The sequence below is a fragment of the Pezoporus flaviventris genome, unplaced genomic scaffold (genome assembly GCF_033815535.1).
Source record: "Pezoporus flaviventris isolate CSIRO_AGI_PZ_B2104156 unplaced genomic scaffold, CSIRO_AGI_Pfla_v1 ptg000007l, whole genome shotgun sequence".
In the NCBI taxonomy this organism is placed as follows: Eukaryota; Metazoa; Chordata; class Aves; order Psittaciformes; family Psittacidae; genus Pezoporus; species Pezoporus flaviventris.
Window position 1 is genome coordinate 76,054,097 of NW_026892555.1, and position 21,032 is coordinate 76,075,128.

Below are 21,032 nucleotides of genomic sequence, written 5' to 3' on the forward strand. Positions count from 1 at the left end.
CCCTAGAGTGGAGCAGGGAAAAGTGTGAGGAGGAAGGAGTGGCAGAGGAGCTGTCACGGACTGACCACAGCCTCCCATGCCCCATCCTCTGCGCTACTTGGTGGAGGAGGGAGAGGAATTGGGAATAAAGAAGCAAAGATGAACCTGTGAAGAAAAGGGAGTGGGGCAGAAGGAAGGCTTTTTTATGGTTTAGGTTTTGTCTTTGTTTCTCACCATCCATGTCCATTTTAATTAGAAAAAAAATAATTTTCCCCTGTTGTCTTTTTCACTTGTGATAGTAATTGGTAAGTGATGCCCTTCTCTTTGTCTCAACCCACAACCTTTTTCACCTTATTTTCCCCCTCCTGTCCTGCTTAGGAGGGGTTAAGAACAGCTGGTGATGATCTGACAGCCAGACAAGTTCAACCCACGACAAACTCTTTTAAGCAAGCTAGTGTTTTCAGAGTTATTTCAGCCCTACTTTTTCATCTTGACCTTCAACAGACTTAATTTTTAATTTGGATTTCCATTTCCATTTGATTAAATGATGTCAGAATTTTTGCCATGAGACAAAAACAGAGAAGCGAACCTCCCAGAGAAGCAAACCTCCCAGCATTGATTAGCTATCATGATACAGATGAATACTGGCTCATTTTTAATGATGATTCATTACCTGGCAAAATTAAGTCTCTGCATTATTTCTGCTTCAGTTTCCATTAGGATTTATTATTATTCCAGAGGTCGTAATGTACATTTCTTCTTTTTTTTTTTAAAAAAAAAAAGAGAAAATATATGGAATGTCAATGTCCTATAGTTAGAACGGTACTAGAAATTCACAGGCTGCTAAACTGAGCACCACTGCTTGGAAGCTAATGTCATTTCTGTGCACAGGCCCAGCACCAGCACTCTGCAAATCTTTGAGACTAGAGAGTAAGTGCCAGACTCTTGCCCTGTCTGTGTCATACTGACATCTTGCACGTCCATGTGGCAGTTCTAAAAGAGGAGCTCACATAGAATCATAGAATCATAGAATAGTTTGGGTTGGAAAGGACCTTAAGATCATCTAGTTCCAACCCCCTTGCCATGGGCAGGGACACCTCACACTAAACCATGTCACCCAAGGCCTCATCCGACCTGGTCGTGAACACTGCCAGGGATGGAGCATTCACAACCTCCCTGGGCAACCTATTCCAGTGCCTCTTCCATTATGTTTTGCAGAACACTTACTGGACATCCTGCTTAAAGGCAGGGGACAGTATATCCCTTATTTTCATATACCTGAACTGAGCTAAGAACAACAACACAAAATAAAAACAGAAAAAGAATACTTGACTTGTGTCAACAATCTTTTTTTTGAAGAAGAAGATTGTTCAGTTTAATCCTCATGAAAGTGGGAAAAATAACAGTAGTGGATTAAAGCCAGAGTTTAAGAAAATACATTCAAAAATTGGTTTTTTTTTTAACTTAAAAATGAGTTTCCTCATCTTTCAAACACCTAAGAGTTAAACTATATTGTATACACCTCAGGTACAAATTGACAAATGATCTAATAAACCAGACTATATAAAAAGCAAGAGACTTTTCTTTTTTTTTTTCCAGAAAAATGTATTTGTGTTTTAGCTGATCATATAAAAAGCATTAAATTTTTTAAAAAATGTGTATATATTTTTTCAAGTGTTAATGGTTTCACCATTCATCATAATTACATTCCAAAGTTGCGCAACATCAGGGCACATTATCCTTATCTATGTAGCACAGTGAGCATAATCTTTACACTGAGGTCACTCTCATCACTACTTCCCCAGAGCCGTTATCCCCTGATGAATCTTCCTGAGGTCTCATGCGGTTGAACAGATGTAACAATACATAGCCACACTGAAATCTTGGTGAGGTTAACTGTGTTGGGTGAACTAAACTTCTGTTTCTAAATGCAGTCAGTGGTAACCACAATGTCCTTCCTGCTGAAGATTCTCCTCGATTGCTCTCTTCTATGTCTGTGGCTTTATCGTAATTTAACACATCCCAGTGCAGATTCACAGCCCTCCAGCGCTTAAACACTCGATAAACAGATGCACCTTCGTGTACTATCAGTCCTGAAATTAAGAAAACAAACAGTTTGTACAAAATGTCAATGGATACCATTTTGAGAGCAGAGATATAACACATTGTGATGAATCTGGCAATTGCCAGAGCCTATTAAGTTACTTGTAACTCTGATAATTCAAATAAATTGTACATATGTAATATAATTGGTTATTTGTGTGTTGAATATAGGGATGTAGGAACACGCAGAGGAAATAAAATTGATCTGAATGAAAGTTCAACATAACCAATACTGCAATAATCTGAGCATGCCTAACTAAATATTTAGATATAAGTAAATCAATATAAAAGAACCTTACTATCAGATTCATAAATTGCTTACATTATTGTTATCCTTGTTCATGGTAAGTACTTGTTATTTATTAAGACTTGTACTCATTTGAGTAGATTTTTAGGTAGGTTACACCTTCTGTAATGAACAGAATAGTCTTAATTTAAGAGTGCTTGTAGAATTCAGTACAGCTACAAATCTGTTTTCACATTCTTAGTTCAACTTAGGAACATAGAAGATTTATGAAAACCTGAAACAGCCATAAGTTCCTGTCTTGCTTCAGTTGGGCAGAAAGAAATTAAATTTTATTATTAACTGTGATGAACATGACAAGGTTGATGGACTTCCCTTTTTCTCCTCAAAATTCAGTAGAAAAAAGTTGTGAAACATCTTTTTTGTTAAAACCCAGGAAATCTTTTAAAAGGTCATTCAAGTAAAATACAGATTATCTGGAGTCCTCAAGAGACAAATCTGCTTATGAACTTCTATGTAGGTAACATTTATGCTTATTGTATGCATTCAATCAATTTATTTATTTAAACTAAAATCTTGATTTTTCATATGTATATATATGTATTTATACACACCCTCTTTATATGCAAGTATTTCAAATATGGATTTGCTTGGTAGATGCATGGGGCTTCAGCCTTCTTACTAGGTTTTTCCTCAACAAGCCTGGTAACTTCTATAGTTCTGAGCATTGCCACATTTTTTCTCTAGCTCCCTGCTTTGGGAGGACAGCAATCTGTCTAGCCAAAAATATTTACAATTTTTTTGTCCAGTGTGTTTCTTGCCTAATATTTTCCTATACATGGGCATATCTAGCCTGGTGTCACAGGCTATAGTCCTTTACCCCAAGAGATTGTATATCACCTGTTCCTACACAACATAAGTGTGATTTAAGTGTCTGAGGGCTCTTAGCTTGATTAACAGAAAGGGGACATTCAAAGAAAGATGACAAAAGCAGAAAGGATGATATGAACATTTATACGAACAGCAAACCTCAGATTCAAGTGCAATGATTTGCAGATAGCAATGCCTACCCTAACACATTTTTAAGATCATTACACTTGAAGATGGAGAAATAAAAATATTGCTTTCAGAAGGACATGATAGCAAATGTAGCATCTCTGTAGGCTTTCAAGTTGCCTAGATTTCATTGAAGCATCTAATACAGCAAAACTAACACAATATAAACTTAATTAAATGTTAAATATTCTAAATGCATTTTTTATCAGCATAGCATCTTAGTGGTCTTGATCACAAGATGTCCATCTTCTCAGATATATATAAAGTGACCTGTCCTAAAAATTTAGCAGCCATGTTAATACATAAATGTATCTTTAAGACTTGCTATAGTGCCTTTAAAAGGAAAAAGGATGTGTGTTTGATCAGATACAGAATGTACAAACCAAATAAGCCATGACTTTGTTGATGTGACAAAGATTTCCCTCCTTCCTCTCCCCCCCCCCTTTTTTTTTTTCTTTTGAATTTCCTGTAGAATGATAAAGGAGATGAACATAATCTTCCCTCTACCTGTGCCTGGATCATAGTATCATTTGGCCCAATTTCCCTCAAGACTGTGATGAAGCAAAATTGAGAGAACCTATCTGCCTCCATGTTGAGATTTTTGACACCTGCCTGCACTCCACTGGAACCTGAACAACATATTTCAGAACAGAGAAGGAAGCAGTTGGGAAAGGATCATTTCAGTACATGAGGTACATTTAAACAGTCAAAAGTATCCTCCCAAAATTATGACAGAAAAAGCTGTAGGACAACTTCTTTTAGGGAGCTCTTTTTTACTGTTTTTGAGCTTTCAGGATTTACTGAAATCACATTTTCAAAGTTTTTTCAACAATGGCAAAGAAGTTTTCTTTAAAATGGAAGCTGTTAGCCACATATGCTCTAAAAGAGCTACCAAACAAAGGATCAAATACTGCAAGGCTTAAAATACAGTTGCCAGATTTGGCAATGCTGAGGGAGAAAAGAAACACTTTCATAATTTCTCCCATAAAAAGCTTTATTTCCATCTGATAAAACTACAGATTGAAAAAGACATACATAGAAGAGGAAAAAGAATTCCAATAGATCTTTTGTCTCTTTGAAAAGATATTTTCCAAGGAGCAAGAGGAAATAAGCTCTCAGCACTGATGGTTCCAAGACCACAAACAAGAGGAAAACTGGGTAAGGTTTAAATGCTGGATATTTTCCAGGTGCAGATTTCTGATGCTCAAAAAATAAGTTGTTAGTTGCTAAAGTGAAGCTCTAAGGAAATGGCAGAATCTCCTTTTTCTTAAGAGATCCACAGTAATGAATGAAGATATGAGAGAGAAAACAAGGTAAATCCATGAATAATACTAACTTGTTCCAAATACCACGATTTCAACAACACAGAGGACATAGTTGTACAGTCCTGGGAGATGGGTGGAAATTACTTGTTTGATCCAGATGATCCCAAGAGGAAGTGTTAGAATTCACTGCTGTTAGCTGTTCCGACATTCTGTCCAATATCTACAAGGAAGAGATTTTGGATGATGGACTTGGCAAAATGTCCTAAGCTCTAAGAAGACTTTAGATTAAGGTCTTTAGAATTTAGATTAATGTCTAAGATGTAGGGATAGTAATAGGATCCCAACAATAGGGTTACGGAGAGATCCTAATTTTCTCCTACTGCCAAATACTGTGACATTCTTTCCCTCTATCCCAAGGATTTCTTACCCTGAGTCACAAGATCACTAGAAATTTTTCATACTGCATATCTTTACAAGCAGGCAACTCGTCTTCGTTCATTCAGATTTGGTGTTATTAGGTTCCAGTGTTGTCTTATTTATAGCAGTAATCCTACTTATAATCATTTAGTGATAGTCCTTCTAGAAACATCATGAACTTTTACTAGGTAATAAAAGACCTTTTCAGAAACAAACTTTACCACTGGACAAAACATCATGTCTTAATGCTATTCTAGGGCCCACAGATATAAGAAAAATGCAGTAAATGCTCAAAGCATTAGCGAAACATGTCAACTCTAAAAATAGCAATATAACTCTTTGTAAACTAGTAAGAATTAACCTAATTAAAAAAAAGACTTTTTGAGTAAAGAAATATTAAGTGCAGTTAGATGCGTTCATTGTGAGTAACTTCAGCCTATATATTTTTGCAACTAGGAGTTACACAAATGTTGCTAGGCATCAAGCTCCTTGTCAGGGAAGAAAGAGGCTTTCAGAGGGCTATTCACACCTCACAATGGCTCCCATCCCTTACTCACTTGCCACAGTACTCCTGGCACCACTCATTTTTCTATTGTAATGTTACAGCTGCTTTTCATGCTGTAAAGGAGCTGCACTACTGTTCTGGGATTGCAAGTGACCAGTTATTATTTGTAAGATATTTTGTTCATTTTAGAACCATTTATGACTAGTAGTTTTGATTATATTCTGGTGAAAATAAATACATAAAATTATATAATTTTACTGTTACAAGAAATAATTGCTACATCTACAGAGAAGAATGGCAAAGACTTGGTGCACTGTCCCCCTAACAAGGGGGTTATAATGTGCATTCTTTTTGCATTAACTCATGAATTTACTCCCTTGGTAATTCCAAGCCACTGCAATACCTCTGGATTTCACAGGTAGTAGTTCTTTCATTAACATGTTCAAAGATTGCCTTAGAAAACTTCTGCCGCCAGCAAGTTTCAAAGAAAACAGCTTTACACCCAGCTCTGATGCAGAAAAGTACAAACTAGTGACTTATAGGGTTGAAACTGACACTGATAAGTAAAAACAATCCTGTTTGTTAGGAAGAATTCTGGAAAAAATTAGAACAAGGAGAATAATGGATACCAATAAAATATGTACACTAGAATGAACAGAACATATTATATTGGTGATCTGTAACCTTTGGGAAGTTTCTTTTGGTGAAAAGTGAAACAGACCAAAAATTAAAATACAAGTTACATGTAATTTACATGATAAGAAAGAGGGTGGTATGCTACATATGTTATAGATATCAATCATTGGGAAAACAAATTTATATGTGCAAGTTTTCAAAGATATCATTAAAATGTGACAGTACCTTTATGCTACTGCTTTTAAAAATAATGACAAGAAAGCATTTCAAAAAGTAGAGATATTTACACGTCACAAATGACCAAAAATATTCATATTGCTTATGTAGAGCTGCAGGGAGGCACAACTGAAGGCAGTAGGAATAAGTCTTGTTCATACCACCAGTAACTCTAGCGCTTGTCTTAAAATATGTGCTGCACAGGAAAACTCATAAGTCTGCATAGATTTTTCATTCAAATAAAGAGAGATTCCAGTGGGAGTATAAGTATTCACTCACTGTAAATCTTATTGAAAACCTACAGAATACCATGGATGACTAACACAAATGAGAGGAGAGAACATACTAAGTGAGAACTGTGGCTGGCTGTAAGCATTACAAGCTTTATGATATTAGAAATTACATATAATATGCAATGGTAAAATCACATGTTAATGTCTTTTGGAGGTCATCAGCACAATGCACAGTGTTGTGGATTTTTTAAAATCATTCATACATAATAATTATACCCATCTATTAGAGAACCTTATTTGAAGGTTTTAAATTGAAACTATCAATCTAAATCTTTCACTTTAGAGAACAAAAGAAAAAAAATAAAATTGGATAAAGCTGAATATATTAATAAAGATTTTCTGATGCAGATAACTTGAAATTGTATGCAGAATAAGTAGGATGAATGAATCTGGATCATTAGAATTCTAAAATTACCAAACCTGCTTTATAAAGCTTTCTGAATTTCCAGATATAGTGTAGAAAATTAAGTCACCCCTGCACTGAAGTTCATAATGACAAAACAGTGTCCAAATAGGTTTCGTTATAATCAATCTTACATAAAACATTCCATGTATAATTTATAATTGGACAATAAAATATGCATTTGTGCAATTACAGGTAAATCAGTTTATCTGGTGGGTGAAAAGCCACACTTCTACTTTGCTCCTGCATGGTGACAGTTAGGCTAGAATCATAGAATTGTAGAATCATAGAACAGTTAGGGCTGGAAAGGACCTTAAGATCATCTAGTTTCAACCCCCCTGCCATGGGCAGGGACACCTCACACTAAACCATGTCACTCAAGGCTCTGTCCAACCTGGACTTGAACGCTGCCAGGGATGGAACATTCACAGCCTCCCTGGGCAACCCATTCCAGTGCCTCACCACCCTAACAGGAAAGAATTTTCTTCTTATATCCAACCTAAACTTCCCCTGTTTATGTTTTAACCTGTTACCCCTTGTCCTATCACTACAGTCCCTAATGAAGAGTCCAACCCCAGCAACCCTATAGCCCCCTTCCAGACACTGGAAGGCTGCTATGAGGTCTCCACGCTGCGTTCTCTTCTCCAGGCTGAACAGCCCCAACTTTCTCAGCCTGTCTTCATATGGGAGATGCTCCAGTCCCCTGATCACCCTCGTGGCCCTCCCCTGGACTTGTTCCAAGAGTTCCATGTCCTTTTTACGTTGAGGACACCAGAACTGCACACAATACTCCAGGTGAGGTCTCACAAGAGCAGAGTAGAGGGGCAGGATCACCTCCTTCGACCTGCTGGTCATGCTCCTTTTGATGCAGCCCAGGATACGGTTGCCTTTCTGAGCTGCGAGCGCACACTGAAGCTGGCTCATGTTCATTTTCTCATCAACCAACACCCCAAAGTCCTTCTCCGCAGGGCTGCTCTGAATCTCTTCTCTGCCCAGCCTGTAGCTGTGCCTGGGATTGCTCCGACCCAGGTGTAGGACCTTGCACTTGGCATGGTTAAACTTCATGGGGTTGGCATCATCCCACCTCTCAAGTGTGTCAAGGTCCATCTGGATGGCATTCCTTCCCTCCAGCGTACCAACAGCTTGGTGTCATTGGCAAACCTGCTGAGGGCGCACTCAATCCCACTGTCCATGTCAGCGACAAAGATGTTAAACAAGACCAGTCCCAACACTGATCCCTGAGGGACACCCCTCGTTACTGGTCTCCAGCAGGACATTGAGCCATTGACCACAACTCTTTGTGTGCGGCCATCCAGCCAGTTCTTTATCCACAGAGTGGTCCACCTATCCAATTGATGTCTCTCCAATTTAGAGACAAGGATGTCGAGTGGGGCAGTGTCGAATGCTTTGCACAAGTCCAGGTAGATGACATCAACTGCTCTACCCCTGTCCATCAGTTCTGTAGCCCCATCATAGAAGGCCACCAAATTGGTCAGGCAGGATTTCCCCTTAGTGAAGCCATGCTGGCTGTCACCCACTACCTTGCTGTTTTTCATGTGCCTTAGTGTCCTGGGTTCAGCAGTAGCAGTCATGTTTCTCCTCCTTGGTAGCTGGTGCAGTGCAGTGTTTTGACTTTCGGCTCGGGAACAGAGCTGATAGAGATGTTTTGGTCTGGCCAAGGACTTTGTGAGCCTCATGCTCTGCCAGGGAGGAGGGGAAGCCAGGAGGAAGCAGAGACAGGACACCTGACCCAAACTGACCAAAGAGGTATTCCATACCACAGCACGTCATGCCCAGGATGTAACTGGGAGTTAGCCGGAAGGGCTGGGAGACTGCAGGGTTGGAGGAGGTATCGGTCAGAGCTTGGTCGGGCTTGGGGGCTGAGTTATCGGTCAGCTGGTGCTGAGGTGTTGTATTCTCTTCCCTTGTTATTTCCTTTATCATTATTATCATTGGTGGTAGCAGTAGTGATGTGCGTTATACCTTAGTTACTAAACTGTTCTTATCTCAACCCGTGGGAGTTGCATTCTTTTCGATTCTCCTCTCCGTCCCTTCGAGAGCAGGGGGAGGGAAAGAAAGGGGGGGGAAGTGAGCGAACGAATTACCTGACTGGGTTTAAACCACGACACTTAGCATGCCTTCCAGGAGAATCTGCTCGATTTTGCCAGAAGCTCCATAGGCATGTCAGGTACATGTTAGTTCAGTACCTTCCAATCCAGAGGTGTCTTGAGCCTTGGTCGTTTGAAGGGTAGCTACGTATCTGCATGCACCAATTTACTGAAGGCTTGCCTTCCAGTTGTTTACATTCAAGACCAGGCTGGATGTGGTTCTGGGCAACTTGATTTAGTTGAAGGTGTCCCTGCTCATTGCAAGAGGGCTAGACTAGATAATGTTTGGATGTCCCTTCCAACCCAAACTATTCTATGACCCTATACAGTTAAATACACTAATATTTCTGATCACCCACAGACCTTCTTGACTGACTTTGAGATTAATCTGGTTTAGGTGTCTTAACAGTCAAACAAATGGAAGGAAATGGAAACAGTTTGAAATAACTGACTATTCCAACTCGTTAATGCATATGAAAGTAAATTTTTTATGATTGTAATCTTTGTGCAAAAAAAAAACAAACAAAAAAAACAAAACCAAAACCAATAGCAGTAAAAAACCCCACAGAATTCCATATAAATAAAACATTTACAATGCCTGAAGCACATTTTGTCTTGACTTAATGTTTTTTTTAAACAAAAGAAAAACCTCAATTTTAAGTGTTCAGACAGAAAAAGTGGCATTCAGGAATCAATATCCAAGAGGACATGTAGCTGAGCCCTTTGTTTAAAAGCTGAGCACTTGTCCAGAGTATTGAGGCTTAGATTCTATTCATTTTCCTGTCTGAGAAGATTTGGGTTCACAGAAGAGAGCCTGTGCCTTAAAATATTTCAGAGTGGGCTTCTCTTGGAAAAATTACAAAATAAACAGAACTGCTGATCCAGCTGAAACATAAATTTTTTTACAGTAATGGGATGGTTTCAATAAAAGATGACATGGCTTTATGGCTGGAGCAAAAGCCTTGGTATTAGGAATCACTCTGTTTCTTTGCACCTTATTGAGCAGAATTCAGCACTGTCCTGAATTCCCGTGTATGAGATTGATTGGGATAACATCAACATTTATCACTCAGAAATCTCAAATTAGACAACAGATAACATTTGAATTTTCTTAAATTGTAATTCTGAAAATGTGGTTTAATGTTTACTGCAATTATTAATTTTTAATGCAATAAAAATTGTATCTATTTTAACAATTAATTCAAGGTTGTTTTATCAAATACTACAGGGATTTCTATTTAAATATTTTCAGAAATTCAAAACTGGCCAAAATAGCTTTGCAGTAAACTGCATTTTCTTTTATAAGATTTCAGCTAGAGTTAAATGACTCATGACTTTTTAATAATAAATTAAGTTACTATAGTTAGCACCATTAGAGTGCTTCATAATTGTTTATGATGTGCAAGGAACTCATGCCTGTCTTCTCTGTTCTCTGTTACTAGCACAGTGACCTATATAAGTCTGTGCAACTTAATTTTGGGTATGTAGTTTGATGACATCCTCAAGGGCTTTTTCTGCACTTTGTGATGGTACAATCTAATACACAGTGGCACCAGTAGAAGTCTTGACAGCACATAATTTGACGTATTATTTTAATAATGTCTTTTGTCATTTTCATCTATTTAACTTCCTGAACTTTGCTAGCTGCCTATTTTTTTTCAAGAAATTGAAACTGATGCTGTTCTCACCACTAAGATCTTGGGGAGACACTGATGAATCTGAGAGTAAAGCTTTGGCTCTTTTCTCTTTGCAGGATTTGCTAAAGGTATCAGCTGAGAATTAATCTGCAAAGAACTGGAGTGATCCACTGGAGTGACCAATTAGAAAAATAGATATAGTCACAGTCTTAAACCACAGTCTGTGCTGTTTAAAGATTTTGAGCTTACCTATGCATACTAGATCCATAAAACCATACATTCCATAGCAGATTTGAAAAAGGATGTCCTTTCTTTGCCATACTGCATAAGGGCTGAAGGCTGACCATAGAAGCCAAGTCACACTTGCTACTAAGAACAGAGATCCTAGGATTACAGCAACGATCTGCACTTTCTCAACCAGTGTTATAGTAATGCTTTGCCACTAAAAGAGAAACAAAGTCGTATAAGATAAAAATGTTATTTTCTGTGATTGTACATTCAACTCCACTTTTTTTTTCCTGAAATCAGAAATTATTTTAATATTTATACATATCTTCATAGATCTTTATTATTATCCTCAATACTAACATTTTTTTTTTCCTATTTCATTTTAGTTAAACTAACGGCTGCTTCCGCATCCCCTCCAGCATCATTATTATTACCACCTAGCTGTGAACTTCAGAAGAGTTAATAGTTTTATCTCTGGTTTGGATACATAGGCAAAAAAAAAAAAAAGAAAGATCTAGTCTTAGAAATGGAACTCAGTTTTTCATATTTTTAGGCTAATGAGCAGAATTAAAACGATGTTGGGAAAACAATCTTACGTATGCCTTATGTTAGTGTGACAAGTTGAAGATGACAACTTTCCTTTCCATCCCACCCCCCTAAAGTCAGAAGCCATTTTCCATTCTCCTGCCGCTCATTAACGAAGTTTCAGATATACCACCAGAGTTGCCTTTCTCCGTATAAACCAGTGTTAACAGTACAAAAAGACACCTGCAGCCTAGCGTGGAAGCAAGCCGAAGACTTGGGAGGAGCTCTGAATACAGGTAACACAAACATTTGTTTTCGCTGCACCTCAGTTATGTCCATTTTTCTAGGGAAGGCTGTATCCTCCATATGTGAAGTAACCAATTTATGGTGTGACAAAATTTAAATATAAAAGAGTATGCTTACTGATTCTGTCTAGATAAGAAAATAAATAAAATTCTGTTAAAACAAAGAGTCACAAAAGCGAGACACAGCATAAGAAGCATTCTAGATTACCCTCAACATATACGGTCTTTTTTGGCGATAAATGTCTATATTAGCTTGGCAGACTCCCCAGTCTCACCCCATCACCTACTCCAAAGCTAGTATGCAGACTCTGTAGACTCTCATCTTTCCTGTTCCTAATTTTGCCTAACATGCCTGCTCCCTTCTACAGTTGCTATAGGGAACAGGTGGAGGAAGCTACTCCAGTAAGGCCTTTATGACCTCTTTTCCCACATGGCAATAATTTTTCCTTTTTCCTCTTACTTTACAAAAGCTTTCTCTTTTTACCAACAGTTGGGTACTGTCATGCAATTTCGTGCTCACAACATGGTCATTTTTAAGCTCAACCAGGTTGCTCAGGTAACACGTTGAAAACCTCTAAGTATGGAGACTGTTCAGCTTCTCTGGGCAACCTCCTTCACTTCTTGACTGTCTTCAAGTTGAAAAATATTTTTCTTAAAAAAAGTCTTATATCCAGTCTGATCCTCTTTTGTTCCGAATTATGCTCTCTTCCATCAAGTACACTGTGAAGAACCTGGGTGAGGAATGAGGTTCTCTGACCTTTCTTCCCTTTCAGATTTTTCCATTAATTTCTCTACTGTTGCCTAATTTGCACATCTGGTGTTGCATACATTCTCTTGTTGCAGCCTTCTGAATATAATAGTATCAAAAAAATAAGCTGTATAATAATTTATAAATTGCCTATCTTGAAATACTATCCTTTCATAATGAACTTATTAAATTCATACTAGCTATTTCATTGAACTTTAGGGTTTGGAATGGGGCCATTCATATTAAATAATACCTTTTTATGGTAAAGCAACTATGGATACTCATTTCCTCTATTAGAAATTTTTACTATAAGGTCAAGGAAGGTCATTAATAAGTGATGTATGACAGAATGATGTGAGCATCTTATGACTCAGATATTATTTGCTTACAGTATTTAAATGTCAGGGCTGAAATTCATCAAACTCTCTTCAGACTCTATAGGGTTATGTTGACAAAATTGTTTTTCATTTCTCAGCTGAAGCTGCATAGTGTGACTTAGCAGAAAACTGTCAAAATGCAGTTGGTTATGTATCTCTTTCTATCTTCTGTTATTATCAGCATGAGACAGACCTGCAACAAATTTGTTCAGAATGCCTGAAATCAAAGTACATTTACATGAAATAAAGCTTTAACTGTCACAAAATATTAAACTGTCAAATTCATGGAAGCTGGCAATATATTGAAAAGACTGCAGTATCACTGAAATAAACAGAAGATCTTTCACAGTACAATTTCAGCAATGCAGAAGTGCCTAAACTCACTTCAGCTTATTTTATTTATTTTTTTTTTTTAACTTTGATTGGTCATAACTATTCTGCAAAGATAGCACTGAACAGAAGATAAAATAGTCTGAGGATTTTGGATAAGTAATGCAGCATGCACGTTAGATATAAAGCCCACCCCTTATTCTGGTGTTGTCTGACAACCAATTTCTATTCCTATCTCCCATTCAAACAGAATCAAGAACTCCTATGATCTTTTTTCATCTCGTGAGAGTTTTTGTTGGTTTTCCCAAACTTTTTCCTTATAGCAAAGCTTGACCTTAAAAAGTCCTAAGAAACACAGCTATGGATCTTCGCTTCTTCCTAGCATATTCTCAAGAATGTGTTCTGGTTATTTTGGTATTCTCCTGATCAGATGAATTGTCTGTCAAGAATGGAAGCAATTGAATCTCTCAACTTCAATAAATTCACTAATACCAAAGAGCCAGCATATTAGCATGCTACTAACCAGGAAGGGGAGCCTCCCCAGTTACTGATAAAAAACAAGGGTCCCACAGGCTCCTAACTCATTTGCTTTTTAAAAAAAAACAAAACAAACCCCAACAAATAAGAACAACCAAGAACCCTAAAACGGGTTTGGATGTTTTCTTCTAGTACCCATCTACTTTGGCCATTGTGGTGTTCGTTGCCTTTCTTCTACAAAAGAAACTGTAGTCCTTCACCTTCCTGATATTAAGCTCAGTAATAACCAAACAATGTAGTTTTAGGGAATTTTCCTCCCTGGAAATTAATCTGTAAATTAAACTAATTGATGAGATCCCGCAGTTGACAGAGGAAGAACTGTGTGCATAAGATGGAAGACATTCAGGAAGCCCACAGTTTTATGCAAAACTGCTAACTTTTCTCCTACTGCTAGGCAGCCTGCCATAAGAATCCAACAACCTAAGAGTGATGAGGGGGGATGGATTGGTAGCAAGCTCTAACATGGGATCAGTTTGGGGATCTTGGTTTCTGTGCATGGCCATCTTTAGTGCTAATGGCAAGAAGACTATGGATGTTCCTGATGGCTAACTTACTTCAACCCAATTTTCCTCATTGTTGCCCACCTCCAATCAGTTTTGATTCAAAACAGTCTGTGATTGCTTCTTGGGAAGTGAAGTTTCCCCCATAACTTTTACTGAGTTTGAGCACAAATTATAAAAAGCTAACAGATGTTACTGAGACAAGCATATTTTTCACATAATGAAAAAGTTGTTCTGTAGTTATGAAGTTATTCACATTTAAAGAAGTTTGGAAAGTTCAGTCCTTTACTTAGCCATGGACAGTGCTAGCCATTACGCAACAAGAGGAACTGCATAGGACTGTATCATTTGGTGGCACTGCATTTCATAACAAGGCTTGTGAACAGGAACTGGAGTTGTGGTCACACTGTTTCCTTCTACCTGAAGTCTTACCCTCAGCATAGCTAATACATGTGAGTATACACTCTGACAGACACCCAGGAACAGAAGACTCTTTTTCCAAGATTCTTTTTATGATACCAAAAGCCACCTAAACTTTGATTTCTCACAATCATTTACCTTATTGTATGCCTTATTACATGTAGTTATAATCACTTCACTTTTTAATGTCGAATTAATGGCTTAAAATAAAGAGGTCACCAAAATAATGTAGTAAAAATTATTCAGTGATAGTTGAGAATTTCCATTTAGAATTTAACAAACTGAATTATTTAACATTCCAAATTGAATGATCTCATTATGAATGTGTCATAATTTAAATCCATTATTTCCATGAAAGTGTTTCTCATTTTCCTCATATAACTTGTCACAATTCCTAACCGCTGGTGATTATAAATTATGACTTCCTAATTTGTTTTTGTCATTTGCTGACTATACATTCAATAATCAGTAACAGTTCTTTTAGCTAAGTATTTTGCAAGTTAGAAAAGATCTATACAGCCTTCTAGTGTCAGCTTCTGCAAAGCACATTACCCTAAAAAATAAATATTATGAGAAAGATTACCATTTTTGCTTAAAAACTAGAAATTGAAAGAAAATTTTACTTTGTATCTAGGCAACTATAATAATATTGTGATCAAATTTTCAGATTCATTAAAAAGAATCTCATTTAAATTTTTATGAATTGGGATCCCATTGTGTGGGAACATATTTTACTTTAATACACAATGACAATGAAATCTTCCTTTGAAAATAGTTCCTTCATAAACAAAATATAATTCATGCTTCTGATTTTAATGTAATACTGTCTGTTCCTTGAAAACTTCCTACACTTTTACTCCTACTGACACTTCGTTACGTTTGGCTCTTTTAATCTTTTATTTACCACTGGTCTTCCTTTCATGAATCATTTGGGAGTCTAGTACATTAATGGTAGAATGTATTTCTAATGCTGACCCCAGAAACATTGCTTCTCTTTTCTTCTAAGGGCTCTGTCAAGCAGAAATACTGCATAATTTATTATTTTTTGAGGTTGAGACTTCGGAAGTTGAAAGAAACTTATTGCTTTGATGGACTAATTGTTAAAGGATAAAGTTAATACAGTAATATGCATGTCCTTGCTAACATAAAGATGGATATAATATAAAAATATCTGTCATCTTTGCGATAAATCAATATTAACCTGGCTTTTTTTTTAATGGTGACTTGTAAAAGCCCATTGATTATTGTAAAATACATGGCAGAGAAGTGATATAATAAGTCCTGATTGAGACTGTACTTGTACTTAGAGTACATTACATTAAAAATGTCTGCAATGAAAATAGGGGTCTTCCTACTTCCTTAAAGAAGAATATCAAATTTCCTTATGGCTCCCTGAATATGTACCAAATTCAACTGCCCCTACCTGTAATGAAAAAAAACCCCAAAGAGCTGTTGGGGGTTAACCCACTCTGTTCTTTCAGAAACACAGTTTATTATGGACAGTGCTGACTGAAGCCTCTCATTCCCTCTAGTCATTTTTGAATGCGTATTTTATATAAAAGTAACTAAAAATAGCTGGCAGTGACCTATTATAACATAACATGATTAACCTGAATATATATCAATTATATGACTTCAAAAGTTTTTGTTGGTTTGCTCTAATTGCTCTGATTGTTACAAACAGACAGCTCTAACAAGAAAAAAGTTCTGTCATTTATTATGCATAATGGATTTGCAATCTGTGAACATATGAATAAAACTCTTACAGAAGCAAAAGAACATGATGACTTAGGTCCAACAAACCATTTTTTTGAATGTCTGCTCTCTACCTTGTTATTAGTCTGGATGATTAGATAATTCAGTTTTCTAACGTGTTTTGAAATAAGCACACATTGACTACCTGATTTAATACACAACCTGATTTAATACACAACCTGATTTAATACTGTTAACTTATTGACCAGGCTGGATAGAAAATAGTTGTGAGTACATACACACACAAACACTTGATTTTTTTTTTGATTTTTTTTTTTTTTTGCTATAGTCTTCTGTGTTTATGTCTTTTTATTAAAAAAAATAAAAAATCAATGCCATGAAAATTGCAGCTCACCATTAATGCTTACCTATTTTGATAAATTATTAACACATAGTGCACCTGTAGTCATAATGCCCATTATCTTTTCATATATCAGAGAGCTCATCGGTACAGATAGTTTGGCTTGTATGCAACTTCCCAGTCTGACTGAAAGACTGCACCAGTATTTTACCTGGGACATTCTGAGAGCAGAACGTTTACTGTGGAGATGCTGTCCATCCATGCACCCCATAGCAATTTAGTTGATAGTTACTGCATCTACACATACAACGGATGAAGCTCAGATTTCTGAGTGCCCAGAAACCTGGACATCCTGAGCTATGTACAAAATCTTCACATTCTATTACATTCACCTTTCAAAATATTACTATTCATTAAGCAGAATAGTTTAAGATTTTATCTTACTATTTTTAAAATCATGGTAGAATCAAGATCGATTTTTTTTCTTATTCTTGATTTCTGCTTTTCATTAAGAATTGTCTGTCAATCCACCAGGATGAAATTCTGCCCAAAATATATACCACAAAATACTTAAAATTCATGGTGTGTTGTAAAGATGTATCTGTGAGAAGTATGTAAGGTTAAAGTGAATTATTCTCAAGTCAGCTTTTAATTCATATGAGACTTTAATCAATTAAGTTTAGCTTAGCAGCTTAGTTCTTCGGTATTTTGAACATTTCATGGGCATGTGTGTATTTGGTGAAAGCCAGTGAATGAAAGTTACCACTCTATGTGAATAAATACTGTTCCTACTGTAAAGAAGGAATTGTTCAATTTATGTTGCAACTTTATTGGACATACTGAGTTTCACTGCAACATAGCTGTACTCTTGATAGCCTTATCTGAAAATTAAATATGAATGAATGGAAGGAATGAAAGCCCGCCATAGTTGTTGAATTCTCTGCAACTTCAAGATGATGCTCAAAATTAAATTGAAAAATTAGCTCAGGCATAGATTTTCATGTTATGGATAGGTCCACATTCCTGAAGAACACTGAGGGAAAAAAAACCCACATTTATTCTAATTATTCAAAGAATATAAGTCTCATCAAAATTATAAACCAGCTGTGTGAAGGAGGTATTAACATTTTTCATGCTGACTAGTCACTTAGGAGGGTATTTTTCTTTGGACACAAACAGTATCAAAAGGGTTCTGGAGTTGCTTTTTCTTTCTCTCCTGGGAAATTTACTGTTCATAAATTCTAGCTAAAACTGCTGCTGAATACTTTTAACTGAAAAAATTCTGAGCATGAAGCTAAAAGACGTGTAAAAAATTGCTCAGTATGGAGGTACCGAACAAGCTTCTTTCACACAAATGCCTTAGCCACACGTCAGTATAGAGATCATCTATTCTTGATTGTTCCTGTTGATGTCTTCTTGTCTATCTTATTGAAAGTATTCAAGTATTAATTCCAGTTCATTTATTGAAATTCACACTTTCATCTACTAGCTGGACTTTCTGAATGTGCTGCCTACTCTTTCCAAGTAATTTATTGGAACACTTCCGTCTCCCATACAATACACAGATGCTCACTGAAACAAAGAGAAAGCAAATTAAATTGATTCTTCTATTCACATCACTACAGGGATGAGTAGGGAGATGATTTCAGTATGCTACAAAGCAACAGGAACTATTTCCGACACTATCCTCTTTAGTGGGTTCTGGATGCTGAAAAACCCTTCACTGCCCAGTCTCCTTCCTATTGCTATATGGCAATGATGTGTTTCAGCATTGAAGGGTGCAACCTCACCAGAACAATTGAGTACAACTGTTGCCCCTGACCTTTTTGAACAAAAACTAATTCACAGAATGGGATCAGAATTTTCATGTGAACATCTGGAAAACGCACATGGGGGAAGAGACAATCCTTATTTCATGTGCTTCATTGTAAGATATAAGCTGTAGGAAACTTCAGATTTTGAGGGTAACAAAAAGACTAAAGAAATATATCCTGAGTTCAGAGGTAAGGTTGTAGCCTTGCCTACTCCCTAAGCAAGACTACGTGTATTTTGTGTAAAGGTTAAAAGGCAGGACGATAAGAATATCAAGGTAACCAAGGTATTATCTACTTGCATGTAAGCATGAAGAAGACAGTCCTGTGTTCTGGCTTGTACAAAATCTCGCAGAGCCTGCTCTGAAAGTCAATTAGAATGTAATTTATTAGATTGGCAAATCAATTAGATTGATTCTGGAATCAATTAAATTAGCAATAAATCTTCACTTGAAGACAATTTGGCCCTAATTTTAAAATCTTAAACTGTGCAAATGAGTATAGTAAATAATATAGTGCTTGAAACTTTGCCCTAATGGAAGAATTAACTTATTTATTGACATTGGTTTATATATTGCATATGGTGTATAATTAAACTCTGTTAGATGTGCAATACATTTATAATTACAATAATTAATATCATGTATACTTAAAATAATAATTATTTTAAATATTAAGTTATTAATTTAAAAACAATCAGCAACATCTTAAAAGTAGATTGCCTGTTTTTTTCAGGTAGTGCTACATAATCACAACTACAAACTAGTAGGTACTGTTGCTTGAATTAGTAACTAATTTTTTCTAATACTTTGGGGTAGCCACGGTTATAATCACCCGGTTACTTTTAAGACTCCATTTTTAAGATCTGAAAATACATAAGATGTAGTTCTTAATTACAGAAAGTGGCAATTTAGATATTAAGTATCATTAAATACAATAGTTATGCCTGTAAAAAAAGAAAATAGTTGCCTTTCCAGTATACACTATACCAGAAACTCGATATTTCTCTCTAACTGTATTATGAATATGTCTGAAATCCCTTGGAGTAATTACATTAAATTGCACAATATCACTGATGCTTTTGAACACTGAAAATACCCAGTTTTCTGACTTGTTATATTGTGCATCAACATTCATAGAACTGCAAGAAGCAATGGCTATAATATCAAAAACTGTAATACCAATTCTTACCATTGTGTTTGAACATCACTAAACTATAAATTGTTCTTGGCTTAATGGTGCTTATAGGACTTACACATAACCCATGTACCATCTCTTGCAGTACCAACATAAACATAAAAACACCCTCAGTTTCTCTCAAATATAAGAAGCACCTAAAAGAATGAAAGGTAAGTACATTCTGTCCGTATGGAAAATGTCCTTATTAAAGAACCATTTCCTTGTTTGCATATTGTTTCTTTTCAAGTTTATGTCTATAAACACAGTCACATTTTGTTGTCTCTAGACAACAGTCCTTATGTTCACTAACTATGTATGATGGAGGTATTGGTATTCATTTCAGAACAGCAGCTCTGAGATTGCACTGTCCTACAGTCTACACTTTTTCTAGATTCCTTAACAATATTAACAACTGAGCTCTGATTAAACTAGTTTAGAGCACTCTTGGAAAAGCACCCCAGTGGTCCTATAGGATATGTATCCTGAAACAAATTGTTACCCACTCCGAAAACTTTTTGCACATAGGCTGCTGATTTTTTTGACCTCTCTGGAATGAAACAGGCATTCAACTGGCTCTGGCTCTGCCATTGCAGTAAGACAAGAAGTTCTAATACCTAAAGTTTGTGAGCAGCTCATCCTCACAAGGACAATCCCTAATGAAGAAAGCAAGGAACATTTCTCCATCTCAGATGGAACTTTCACACACTCACTAGACTCTGAAAAATATCAAGACTGCAAGCTGAGAAAATGCAAAGCCTCTAAGAATAGTGACTGCAGACAGAGCTGACAGAATAGGTCTCAGCACTGTGAAATGGCTAGAATAAGATCTCTTGGCTCTAAACACGAATAGATGTAACTGCCCTGGACAGCTGGTAAGGGGAGAACATAACACTCTTCTTCACATATGTTTGCCAGTCAGACCTGGCTGACTATTAGTAACTTATCCAGCATCCAACTCTGAAGTAGAAAATACTCGATATGGCTCAATATCCAAAGAAAATATAAGAAAAAAAAACTCAAAAAAACCAAACCCCAAACCAGGAAAATGGACAGTATTCTAACAGAAACCAGACAGCTTTTGCTATACTGTAGTGAAGAGCACCATTTCTGCAGTTATTGACCTTAAATCATACAGGATTCTAAGAGAGAAGAGC

At 36.5% G+C, this 21,032-nt stretch overlaps 1 protein-coding gene across 1 annotated transcript in view; it reads right to left on the reverse strand.

Annotated features, from left to right (window-relative positions):
- Nucleotides 1–1,326: 1,326 nt before the first annotated feature.
- The window catches only part of MARCHF11 (membrane associated ring-CH-type finger 11), a 33,022-nt gene continuing 13,316 nt past the window's right edge, over nt 1,327–21,032 (reverse strand). The window contains exons 3-4 of the mRNA XM_061449245.1: nt 11,112–11,304; nt 1,327–2,072 (exon numbers count right to left, since the gene is read on the reverse strand). Of these exons, the coding sequence (XP_061305229.1) occupies nt 1,750–2,072; nt 11,112–11,304 (516 nt within the window). The 3' untranslated portion in view covers nt 1,327–1,749. The remainder of the gene's footprint in view (nt 2,073–11,111; nt 11,305–21,032) is intronic.